Below are 13197 nucleotides of genomic sequence, written 5' to 3'. Positions count from 1 at the left end.
CTGGTAACTTCCTGGACCTATTTTCACGTGCAGAGGGGCTTGGTCTTAGGCACTTTGACAAAGCTTCCCATGTGGTTTTCTCTAAGAAACGTAAAATAGTATCTAAATCAGAGTTTGAGAAATTTTCACCTAATTTAAGAACAAAATTGTATTAGTAATACATTAAACAATTCTGACTTTCAGACTAAACCTTTCAACTCTGAACCTTTACCCATGAGTATGGATTTTAAAAAATGTATTTATTTCACATTACTTTTCCTGTCTCTAGGATGGTTACATTGTTTCACTTCTTTTCCTTAGTAATTTTTCTGCAGACATTCCTTTGGTTATGACTGTAAAAAGCGGGCCAACCTGCAACTCCTGGACAGCAGTACCAGCATGTACATAGCTGGGAACCAGCTGATCCTTCTGAACCTGAAAACCAAGCAACAGATCTACCTGCGAAGCAGCAGTGGTAGAGGAATTGGTGTCATTGGGGTACGCCTTTAGTAACTTAGAAAAAAATCCATCTTTTTTGATTGTTCTGTGAATAGCCAGGTAGGTGCCAACGTCCACGCACAGCATTGTGGGGTCATGTGAAATGCACAGAGGTCTTTTTTCTAAGGCATTGTAAGTTCAGCAATTACAACCACAACATTCACCGACATTTTCTCTGTGTAATATTGCAATATTGTAGTATTAATGTTATCATCCCATTTTTCAGATAAGGAATCTGGGGCTCATGGAAGGTAAGTGACTTCCCTATGATCGTGTAGATTTTTTTCACATTGAATGCACTGTTGCTCTTCTGCAAAAATAGTGCAATGAATAACACAAGTGATGATTCAAATAATAGAGATGAATGCCAGATAAGATGTAAGTATATAAGTGAACATTTGGAGTTGAAGTATACATGCACATTGAATAGTTTCAAACAGACCACAGAAGGACTTGTGTGTGATTTGAAGCCTGTCTCTTCTTTCCTCTCAGCTTTTTGTCCCCACCATCTGCTTTCTTGGATCATCAGCCTCTGCTTCCTTAGGCTTTCGTCCTCAGCATAAATGCATTCTAAATCAACTTGTTCTTACTTTAAAAGTCCCTCTCATACCATGCACGCTCTTTACCCACTTTGTTTTGATCTTTATTCAAAGCCAAGCTTATGCTGCCTTGTTTGCCGTCACCTCCTGGAAACTGCCTTTACTGAGGTGACCGATGGCCCTCTGGTGGTCGAATTGAAACACCTTTCTAACTATAGCTCACCTGACCTCGTCGTAGTGGTTGGCCCCATGATTAAACGTTTCCTTTGGCTGTTTTTCTACTCTCTGCTCCTAGAAATAGGTATCCTTAGATCAGCTCTCATTAGTAACAAACAACCCGGGGGGCCCTTCTTGGTGTCTTTGTCCTCTTGAGAGGGACATATGTTCAGATTGCACTGTGTGAGACAGGGAGGGAGAGGAGGAGAAACACACAGGGTTTGGGGCTCGTACAGGCCATAGTTCCATATGAGACACTCAGGAGGGTTTCCAGAAGGATTGTGATCCAAAGACAGGTCTGCCCTGTCCTGGCCCTGCCTGCCAGGGGGAGTAGACCAGGTAGAACTGGAAGGGGCGGTGCCCACTTCACCGCAGCTGCTGAGGCAGAGGGCTGCCAGCGAGAGGGCCGAGACTTGGCCGAGCTGGCAGGGAGCTGTGGGCCGTACTTTAGATTAGATGAGACCTAATACCCCATTTAAGTTACAAGTGGACATGAGTGCAGAGGTTTAGAAGATTCTTTTAAAAAAAATTACTGTTGATGGACATTCTTACATTAGTTTCAGGGGTACAACGCTGTACTTAGACATTTATGTAACTTATGAAGTGATCCCCTGATAAATCTAGTACCCGCCTGGCACCATACATAATCATCACAATATTATCACAATAGTAGTGCTGTAGTTTACATCCATGACTATTCTATAACGACCCATTTGTACTTCTTAATCCCTTCTGCCTTTTCCCCCAGCCCCCCAAGCTCCCTCCCACTGGTAACCATCATGAAGATTCTTATCTGAGGAGTGAGGCGGGACAGGGCAATGGGAATGGAGAAGGTGAGGAACTAATTCCCTTAAGTTTCACATCCACCTTGTTAGCTTGGACACCATTATCATTCCCATCTTATTGATGGGGAGACTGAGGCACAGAGAGGTTCAGTAACTTGCCTGAAGTTTTACAGCTGGTAAATATGAGAGACAGGATTCAAGCCAGATGGTGGAGCCAAGAAGCAAATGGAACTAAAACATAGTAGATGCCAAGGAAGGTGTGGGTTGAGACTCTATCTTCCCAGACCCCCAACGTGAGGATGGCTGTGGAAACAGGGCACAGTGAGATGGAAGAGTGAAAGATCATCTCATCCCGTTTCTCACGTGATCATCTGTCCGTACACAGCATGTACACAGGATAACGTCCCTGTCCTCAGGGACTTTGTTATAAGACTAATTCAGGAATTCAGCAAGACTTTATTATGTAAAACTCAGTGTCCAACACTATTCAGAACATGCAGGGATTTAAATGAAGAAGAATTCATGACCTCTATGAATTCAAAGAATTTAAAAGTCATTTAAAGAGACAGAAAATGAAAATGGAGACAACTGTACCTGAATAACAATAAAAATAAAAACATTAAAAAGCAACCCCCCCAAAACTATGATACTAAGCACATGATTCTGTGGTGCCAGCAGTGTGCAAATACTCCCGGGCCCACGGTGAGGGCCTTGGGCTCTGTGGAGGGAAGTCAGCCGGAGGCCATCCTCAGATACCAGGAGCCCTGAAGTCCACACTGTCTACAGAGTCCTGAGCAACATCTCTCTGTCGCTTCTCTTTCTGCCACTTTATGGCCAACAGTAGTTTTGAAGTTTCTGTTTTCTGTCTTGTTATACAATAATTTGGTCTGAGGTCAGCAGTTAGAGGTAAAATTGGGAAGGCTATTCTCGACCCTCATCCACCTAGACCCTGGGCAGGTGTGAGTCCCCAGGGGGCTTCTCCGTCTGTGCTGGAGTGTTGGTGACTGAGAGTGACCGGGCCCTCCTCCATGGCCCCGGCCAACCTCATTTTTAAATCCTTTGGAAAGGTTATGAGAAACCTGTGGGAAATGTATTTTAGGGCATGTAAGCTATCTTCCAGAAAAGATGGGGTGAATCTATACATTGAGTGTAAATAAATGACTGACTAGTTCTGGGTCTCTACTAAAAATGGAGGAACACACCAAACTCAGCCCCACAGTAGCTTTCTGTGAAAGCACAACCTCTTCACTTCCTATAGATAAGACCTAGAAGGGTGAAAGAGTTGCCTGAGTCCCCATTCAGATTTCTGCGACCACATATCCTACATAATATTTATTTGTAAATAGGGATCTAGAAAGATAGAGTCTCAACCCACACCCTCCTAAGTCCTTGGCATCTACTGTGTTTTAGTTCCATTTGCTTCTTGGCTCCACCATCTGGCTTGAACCCTGTCTCTCATATTTCCAGCTGTAAAACTTCAGGCAAGTTACTTAACCTCTCTGTACCTCAGTCTCCTCATCAATAAGATGGGAATGATAATGGTATCCAAGCTAATAAGGTTGATGTGAAATTTAAGGGAATTAATTCATATAAAACTTAGATCAGTCTCTGGTACATAGTAAGCATGCCATAAAAGTTAGCTGTTTTCAGTGTTATAATTATCTTACTGAGTGTCCTTCCTATAAACCCAAGCCTTGTTTCAAGTTGAAGTGGTAGGTATTTACTTGAATGGAAGAATAAGAGGCAACTTGCCAGTAGGAAGACAGCCTAACGGGTCTCATCACCCCACATGTGGAGGGAGGAAAATGACCTGCAACATTATCTTGGGTCCCAGGCCTCCCAGTGCAGCCTGTATCAGATCCAAGCTCCTTGTCCTCTGCTATAAGTCAGGAGCTGCAAAACAGTAACTGAAAATAGAAGCTTATAAGTGCAATATGTGTTTTAAACAGCTTATTCTCAGAACAACCTATTTTTACTTTTAGTTCTTGGGCACCCATTTACTCTTCATGCACATTGGCTTACAAATGAACAAAAATAACAAAAAAAACATATTAGTCTATATAATTTGCATGGCTATTATTTGAAATGCTGGCACAAATAATTTATCCAGGGCATGCTTACTATATTTTCCTCTGTGTCTGGCTTGGAATTATTGTGACTTTCTCACTTCTAACAAGTTTACATTCATTTGTGGTGAGTTTGTTCAAGGCAAAATTTTTTAAATTGGGATGTAAACTCTTCTGGAAACATGTATTTTTCTATACTAAAATTTAGGTTGGTTTATATGAAGGGTAAGCAATTCATCTAAATTAGTGGTTCTCAAAGTGGGGTTTTCAGACCACAGCGTCAACATCGCCTGGGGAATGTTAGGGATGAATCAGCAAGTGGAAAGTCTTGCGTCCCAGCCCTGATTTACTGAACTGGAAGCTCCGTGATTTACTGAGCCTTCCCTGTGATTGTGATGCACTCTAGAGGTTGAGAGCCACTGTTTCAGCTCTTCAGAAAGCAATTTAGAGATTTTAAAGTTCAATTTGATTATATTAATGAAACTAAAACCTAAAATGAGTATGTCAATTTTCAGTTAAATCATATTCATCTTCAAGTATTTATCAGATGCCCATTTTTTAGTTTTTTATTGGAATGGATCCTAATGAACAAATTATTTAAAAAAAACAGTTGCTAAATAGTGCATTTAATAGGGCTATTTATATGAAAATCTTAGTTCATCACTTTAGTGATATTTCATTTTTTATAGGTTCACCCTGATAAAACTTACTTTACAGTAGCAGAAAAAGGAATTTCCCCAGAGATTATCATCTACGAATATCCTTCCCTGAGGCCCTACAGAATCCTTCGAGGTGAGTCCAGCAGAATCTTTAAAATACCAGTGTGCAAGGTTAACAATATTTTGAAGAACATGTAACATTACTATACCAGTCAGAGTGCTACAGAGAATCAGAACTAGTAAAAGATTGAAGAGAGTTATAGTCTCAACCTATTTTCCCCTAAGTCCCTACTATTTTTTCCTTAGTTTAAAGGAATTGGCTTATGCAGTTGTGGGGCTGGCAAGTCCGAAGTTTGTGGGACCTGCCTGCTAGATCTGCCCAGTCGTGACAGTGGGTGTGGAAGTCTGCAAACACAATAGTAGATTCACCTATTTCTTCTTGAAGTTTTTGTCTGCTTTTGCCTCGAGAAGTTTGGTGCTCTGTTGTTACAGGCATACATGTTAAGAATTATTATGTCTTCTTAGAGAATTGAAACCCTCTGTCATTATGTAATGCCCTTCTTTATCCCTGATAATTTTCCTTACTTTGAAGTCTGCTCTGAAATTAATATAACTACTCCTGCTTTCTTTTGATTAGTATTAGCGAGGTATATTTTCTCTATCTATTTACTTTTAATATACATATGTGTTTATATTTAATATATAGTTAGGTTATGATTTTTTTCATGTTTTTTCATTCACTGTGACAATTTCTGTCTTTTTATTGGTACATTTAGACCACTGACATTCAAAGTGATTATTTACATAGTTGGATTAATATCTATATTTGTTGGTTTTCTATTGGTTGTCCTTCTTCTTTGTCTATATTTTTTCTCCTACTTTTTTCCTGCTGTTTGCAGTTTTAATTGAGCTTTTTACACAGTTCCATTTTTTTCTTTTCTTAGTATATGTTATATTTCTTTTTTATAATTTTTTTTAGTGGTTGCCCTAGAGTTTGCAATAACATTTGCAACTAATCCAAGTCCACTTTCAAATAACAGTGTACTGCTTCACAGGTAGTGTGAGTACCTTATATTAACAAAAACTCATAATTCCTCCCTGCAGTCCCTTATATTATTGCTGTTCTTTATTTCACCTCTATATAATCTTACACTCGTTTCTCTTATATAAGCACACCTATATACATAAGCATACATACTCAAACACATTGTCACTATTATTTTGAATAAATTTTTACCTGTTACAATTAAGAATAAGAAAAATAAAAGTTTTAATTTTACCTTCACTTATTCCATCTTCGATGCTATTCCTTCCCCTGTGTATACTTGAGTTTCTGACCTGCATCATTTTCCTTCTTTTTAAAGAACTTCTCTACCCATAATAAAAATAAATAAATTAATTAATTAAACAAACAAAAGAACTTCTCAATATTTCTTGAAAATTTCCTCTGTGTATGTCTATCTGAGAAAGTATTTATTTGTTACTTTTGAAGGATAATTTAACTGGGTACAGAACTGGGTATTTCTCTTGTCTCAGCACTTAAAAGATTTCATTCCACTCTCTCCTTGCATGGTTTCTGAGGAGAAGTTGGATTATTATCTTTTTTTTCTGTAGGGAAGTGTTTTTTTCCTCTCTATCTTCTTTCAAGATTTTTTTATATTTTGTTTATCCAGATTGGTGTTCTCTGAGCTTCTTGATCCATGTTTTGGTGTTTGATGTTAATTTGGGGAAATTTTCAGTCATTATTGTTTCAAATACAGGGTCCAGCACAAATAACACCTCTTTTCTATTACAAAATCTTTTATTACAAAATCATAAGCATGTAATTCTGTAACATATCACACACAAGCACGCCATATGACATTTTAGGTGAAATGTTCAAATTAAAACTATAAATTATTATATCCATATATTAACCTACCAACCACGCTCAAGCAGGCCTTATTTCTGCTGGACCCTGTATTTGTTCTTTTCCTTTCTTCTCCTTCTGATATTCCCAGAGCACATATGTTACACCTCTTGTAGTTGTCCCACAGCCCTCGGACATTCTGTTCTGTTTTTATTAGTCTTTGTTCTCTGTTCTTTTCAGTTTTGGAAGTTTTTATTTACATTGTGTGTAACTCAGAGATTCTTCCCTCAGCTGTATCCGGTCTACTAATAAGCCCGTCAAAGGCATTCCTCATTTCTGTTACACTGTTTTTGATGTCTAGCATTTCTTTTTTTTTTTGATTCTATCATGGGGTTTCTACCTTTTACATTTCCCATCAGTTCTTACATGTTATCTATGTTATCCTTTAGAACCCTTGGCATGTTAACATGTTTGTTCTATTTTTTAAATATATTTTATTAATTTTGCAATTCAGTTGTCCCATTTTTTCTCCCTTTTATTCCCCTCCACCCTTTACGCCTCCTCCCACCATCATTCCCCCACCTTAGTTCATGTCCATGGGTCATACATATAAGTTCTTTGGCTTCTCCATTTCCCATACTATTCTTAACCTCCCCCTATTTCATATCTACCATTTATGCTTCTTATTCCCTGTACCTTTTCCCCAACTCCCCCCCTACCCCTCCCAGCTGATAACCCTCCATGTGATCTCCATTTCTGTGAATCTGTTCATGTTCTAGTTTTTTGCTTAGTTCGTTTGTTTTTGTTTCTCTAGGTTTGGTTGTTGATAGTTGTGAGTTTGTTCTCATTTTAGTGTTCATATTTTTGATCTTCTTCTTTTTTCTTAGGTAAGTCCCTTTGACATTTCATACAATAAGGGCTTGGTGATAACGAACTCCTTTAACTTGACCTTATCTGGAAAGTACTTTATCTGCCCTTCCATTCTAAGTGATGGTTTTGCTGGATAGAGTAATCTTGGATGTAGGTCCTTGCCTTTCATGACTTCGAATACTTCTTGCCAGCCCCTTCTTGCCTATAAGGTTTCTTTTGAGAAAATAGCTGATAGTCGTATGGGCACTCCTTTGTAGGTAACTGTGTCCTTTTCTCTTGCTGCTTTTAAGATTCTCTCCTTCTCTTTAATCTTGGGTAACTTAGTGATGATGTGCCTTTGTGTGTTCCTCCTTGGGTCCAATTTCTTTGGGACTCTCTGAGCTTCCTGGACTTCCTGGATGTCCGTTTCCTTTGCCAGATTAGGGAAGTTCTCCCTCATTATTTTTTAAAATAAGTTTTCATTTTCTTGCTCTTCCTCTTCTCCTTCTGGTACCCCTATGATTCAGATGTTGGAACGTTTAAAGTTGTCCTGGAGGCTCCTAAGCCTCTCCACGTGTCTTTCAATTCTTGTTTCTTCATTCTGTCCTGGTTGAATGTTTATTCTTCCTTCTGCTCCAAACTGTTGATTTGAGTCCCGGTTTCCTTCCCATCACTGTTGGTTCCTTTTACATTTTCCTTTATTTCACTTTTCATATCTTTCACTTTTCCCTCTATTTTGCGACCATACTCAAGCATTTCTGTGAGCATCCTGATTACCAGTGTTTTGAACTCTGCATCTGCTAGGTTGGCTATCTCTTCATTGCTTAGTTGTATTTTTTGGGGGGGGGGAGCTTTGATCTTTTCTTTCGTTTGGGCTTTTTTTTTTTTTTTTTGTCTCGGTGCTCCTGTTACATAATAAGGGGCAGAGCCTTAGGTATTCACCAGGGTGGGGCAACCATTTTGCTGTGTTGTGGTGCTGTATGTGGGGGAGGGGTCCAAGAGGGAATGAGGTCACTTGCTCAGCTCTCTGCCGGCTTTTAATCACTTCCCCTGCTACCCACAAGCAAATTGAGCCCTTCTGGTGCTGATTCCCAGGTGGGTGGCTTTGTGTACATTCTAGGACCCTGTGGGTCTCTCCAACGAACTCACCTGTGAGGCTGGGAGTTTCTCCCACTGCCTCAACCCCCACAAATTTTTTTAGTCAGAGGTTTTGAGGCTTTATTTCCCCACACTGGAACCCTGGGTTGTGAGGTCTGTCTCGCTCCCCTGTTGTTCCTCTCAGTTTATCTGCATTCAAAAGTGGGGAAGCCTGCTTGGCCAGCTACCTCATGCCTGCCCTGGTCCTCCAGCTGCCACCTTGCTGAAAGTCCTCTCCACACCAGCTGCCCATCTCCACTGCTCCTACCAGTCTGGCTGAATGTTTCTTTAACTCCTTGGTTGTTGAACTTCCATACAGTTCAGTTTTCTGTCAGTTCTGGTTCTATTTTGTTTTTAAATTTGTTGTTGTCCTTCTTTTGGTTGTGTGAGGAGGCACAGTGTGTCTACCTATGCCTCCATCTTGGCTGGAAGTTTGTTTTTCCCAATCATAATTGTTTTAAATTCCTGCTCTGATAATTCCAACATCCATGCTATGTCTGGTTCTGATGCTTGCTTTGCCTCTTCAACTTGTGCCCTAAGTCTCTGATATGCTGTGTAATTTTTTCTTGAGAGCCAGAGGTGATGTACTGAGTAAAAATAACTCCTTTAAATAGGCTTTTGGAAGTGGTGGTAAGGTGTAGGGGGAGGTAGGCTTTTGGAAGTGGTGGTAAGGTGTAGGGGGAGGGGAAGTGTTCTATAGCCCTATGATTAGGTCTCAATTTTTAGTGAGCCTATGCTTCTGACTTGTGAACTTTACAAATGTTTCTCAGTTTTTTTCTAACCCCTTCCAATGGACAGGATGGCTAGAATGGGCTGGAGGTGGGGATAGGCAACCTTGGAGATATTGCAGGTGTGGTCCTATGCTACTGCAATCAAGCAAATATTGCAATAATGTGAGTTGTAATATTTTTGTTGGTGCAGGGCTTTTCCTCAGTCTGTAAAAAGCACAGCATCTGTGAAGTGCATTAAGCAAAGTGCAGTAAACAAGTTTGCCTGTGTTTCAGTTACATTCTCATAACACCCCAGGATTTTAGGTGCTGGTTAGATAGTTTATCTTGAGGTCAGGCCTTACTAAGAACACAGTGCTCTGGGGCATTTCCAAATGGCCCCCTTCCCCTTCTCCTGACGGAAGTTCTGAGGGGATTTTTCTAAATATGTACACCCTAGTCAAGCTCTTAGAGGTAAATCTCACAATATTGTTGTGGCCACCTTATGACAGGGTCCCCCTGGAGTTTTTAACTCTCAGACTTGTCCACACTGAGCTTCCCACAATCTGTCAGTTACAGTTCAGGTTTTCCTATCCCCATCCTGGTTCCCTTGCTGTTTTGGCTGTTTCTTCCCCTGAGTCTCTGCTCCGGTAAATTGCAAATCCCACCTGTCAGCCTCTCCAGTCTTGGAGGTGATGGTTTGCCCTGTGTCCTTCCCTCTCTTGTGGACCCAAGAAGAGTTGTTGATTTTTCAGTATGTTCAGTTTTGTACTTGTTTTTTGGACAGAGTTGTGACCTCCTAGCTCTTTGGCAACCTGAAGCCATCAATTTTTATTTTGTGATTTTTTTTCCAGTAGCAAATTTTAAATTGTAGATTGAGTTCCTTCTGATAACATGCTTTTGTGGCCCCTCCCCAACTACATAAAATGGAATATATTCTTAAAGTGTTTTTCTCATGCAAAATGTTAAGATTTATTTACCCTCCCACCTCATATTAGTGATTCTTTCTAAAACCAAGGGCGATGAATGATTTTAGAATTACTTATTTAGGGGATTCTTGGCATTCCACCATCAATACACATAATCAAGGTGGCACATCCCCTATCTCTCTGTCTCTAACTCTGCTGTATGTATATTTTTAAATAATACACTTTTGAAAATGAAATAAATGTTGCATCTGTTTATTACATTCATCCTTTCAGATGGGACTGACCTGGGCTATGCTTACGTGGACTTTAACTCCAGTGGTACACTGCTGGCCTCTGTTGGTGGCAACCCGGATTACACATTGACCATCTGGAACTGGAAGTTGGAACAGCCCATACTGAGGACAAAAGCTTTTTCCCAGGAAGTTTTTAAGGTTACTTTCAATCCTGAAGATGATGAGCAGCTTACTACATCAGGATCAGGCCACATCAAGTAGGTCATGTGACCAATACAGGTGCTAGTAGATTATAGTAAAGGTATTTCCTAAGAGGATCAACCAGCTGGAGACATTTTTGCTGATGTTGTTAACATTAAGATACTTTTTGTTTTTGTTTTATTGATTATGCTACTACAGTTGTTCCAATTTTCTCCCTTTGTCCCCCTCCACTTGGTATCCCCCACTCCCTCCAATAATCTCCCTCCTTAGTTCATGTCCATGGGTCATGCATATAAGTTCTTTGGCTTCTCCATTTCCTATACTTATCCTTCCTGTTCTTAATGCCCCCTGTCTATTTTATACCTACCAATTTGTATTTCTTAATCCCTGTACCTTTCCCCCCCTTCTTACCCTTCCCCCTTCTAGCTAATAACCCTCCAAATGATCCCCATATCTATAATTCTGTTTCTGTTCTGTTTGCTTAGTTTGTTTTTTAGATTCAATTGTTGATAGTTGTGAGTTTATTGCCATAATGTTCATAGTTTTGATAATCTTTTTCCTATATAATTCCCTTTAACATTTAATATAATAATGGTTTGGCGATGATGAACTCCTTTAGCTTTACCTTGTCTGGGAAGCACTTTATCTGCCCTTCAATTCTAAACGATAGCTTTGCTGGATAGAGTAATCTTGGTTGTAGGTGCTTGCTTTTCATCACTTTGAATACTTCTTGCCAGTCCCTTCTAGCCTACAAAGTTTTTTTTTGAGAAATCGGCTGACAGTCTTAGGGAACTCCTTTGTAGACAACTCTCTGCTTTTCTCTTGCTGCTTTGAAGATTTTCTCTTTGTCTTTAACCTTTGGCCTCTTAATTATGTGTCTTGGTGTGGTCCTCATTGGGTCCAACTTGATCGGGACTCTCTGTGCTTCCTGGATTTGTATATCTATTTCCTTTACCAAATTAGGGAAGTTTTCTTCCATTATTTTTTCAAGTAAGTTTTCAATTTCTTGCTGTTCCTCTTCTTCTGGTACCCCTATGATTTGGATGTTCGTAGATTTGAAGATGTCCCAGAGGCTCCTTGATTATCCTTGTTTTTTAAAAAAATTCTTTTTTCTTCTTGCTGTTCTGATTGAATGTTTTATTCTTCCTTATGTTCCAAATAGTTGATCTGAATCTCGGCTTCGTCTCCTCCACTGTTGGTTTCCTGTAGTTTTTTCTTTATTTCACTTAATGTAAACTTCATTTCTGCCTGGGTCTTTTTTATGCTGTTGAAGTACTCAGTGAGTTCTTTGAGCATCCTGGTAACTGGTGTTTTGAACTCTGCATCTGGTAAGTTGCTTACTTGCATTTCATTTAGTTCTTTTTCTGGAGTTTTGTTTTGTCCTTTCACTTGGGTCATATTTCTTTGTGTCCTCATTTTGGCAGCCTCCTTGTATTTGTTTCTGTGTATTAAGTAGAGCTGCTTTGACTCCCTGTCTTAGGAGTGTAGCCTATTGTAGAAAAGCACACCTGTAAGTTGTATGGGGTGGAGCCTTATGCAACTGCCAAGGTGGGGCAACCTGTGTCACCTCTCTGTGGTTCTTTGTGGAGGTGGGCTCAGAGAGGGGATAATGTTGCTGCCTGGCTTCTGGAGTTTTGCCCAGTAAGAAGCATTCTCCCAGCACTTGCCCAGATGCCAGTCACTTCAACTTCTCCTCGTATGCCACTGGTGCCCTTCCAGCTGTTGCCCTGGTGCCGAATCCCAGAGGGAGTGAGTCTGTGTAAGTCCTAAGTCCATTGCAGACCCTTTAGGAGGAGTCTCCTCTGAATCCTGCAGTTTCTTCTGCTGCCCCATACCCCACTGGTTTTTATAGCCAGAAGTCATGGAGACTTATCTTCTTGGTGCTGGAATCCTGGGTTGTGTGGTCTGATCTAGGGCTGGGACTCCTCATTCCCGAGGTATCCCTCCTGATTTTTTCCACCACACATGGATGTGTGATGGCCTGTTCTGCATTTACGCTCCTCTCCCTGTCTCTCTGTGCACTCATGTCTCTGCCCCTGCTACCTGTCTGGATGAATGTGGTTTCTTTAAATTATTGGTTGTGGGTCTTCCATACAGCTTGATTTCCTGACATTTCTGGGTGATATTTGTTTTGTAGTCTAGTTGTAACTTTTGCTGTAGTTGTGTGAGGAGGCAAGGCCTGTTCACCTATGCCTCCATCTTGACTGGAAATCCATTAGGATACTTTTCAAATGTTTCCCTTTTAAAGCTAACTAGCAGCATCGCTTTTCTAATTTAATATGGGGATTTACTACTGCAGACAGCACCGATAAAAGAAGGGCTTTTAAATTTAGCCAGCAGCCTTCTTAGAAACTTTACCTCCTAAAACAGTTTGTATAATTTTTTCCCCAATGTTGGCATGGTATTTCCAAGTTCATATTGAACTTTCAGATTTACTGTTAAATTTGTTGTTCATAGTAATATGTATGATGGACAAGTCATTTTGACATCTCTGAACTCAGTCTTCATCTGTTGTGACAAGAATTATGACAATCATTTCTGACACAGGCC

The 13197-nt window shown here is 40.1% G+C and overlaps 1 protein-coding gene across 3 annotated transcripts in view; it reads left to right on the top strand.

The window, feature by feature from the left end:
* CFAP44 (cilia and flagella associated protein 44) overlaps window positions 1–13197 on the top strand; it is a 117032-nt gene that overhangs the window by 14028 nt on the left and 89807 nt on the right. For 2 of the 3 annotated variants that reach the window (XM_024578109.3, XM_045185779.2), the window contains exons 5-7: window positions 315–477; window positions 4773–4875; window positions 10487–10703. In XM_024578109.3, the coding sequence (XP_024433877.2) occupies window positions 315–477; window positions 4773–4875; window positions 10487–10703 (483 nt within the window). Of the gene's footprint in view, window positions 1–314; window positions 478–1818; window positions 2066–4772; window positions 4876–10486; window positions 10704–13197 lie in introns of those variants that run through there. The other variant, XM_045185778.2, reaches the window with a different exon arrangement.

This window comes from Desmodus rotundus, chromosome 2 (assembly GCF_022682495.2).
Source record: "Desmodus rotundus isolate HL8 chromosome 2, HLdesRot8A.1, whole genome shotgun sequence".
NCBI classification, from domain to species: domain Eukaryota; kingdom Metazoa; phylum Chordata; class Mammalia; order Chiroptera; family Phyllostomidae; genus Desmodus; species Desmodus rotundus.
Note: the sequence above shows the minus strand (reverse complement) of the source record. Positions and strands in the feature narration are given on the sequence as shown.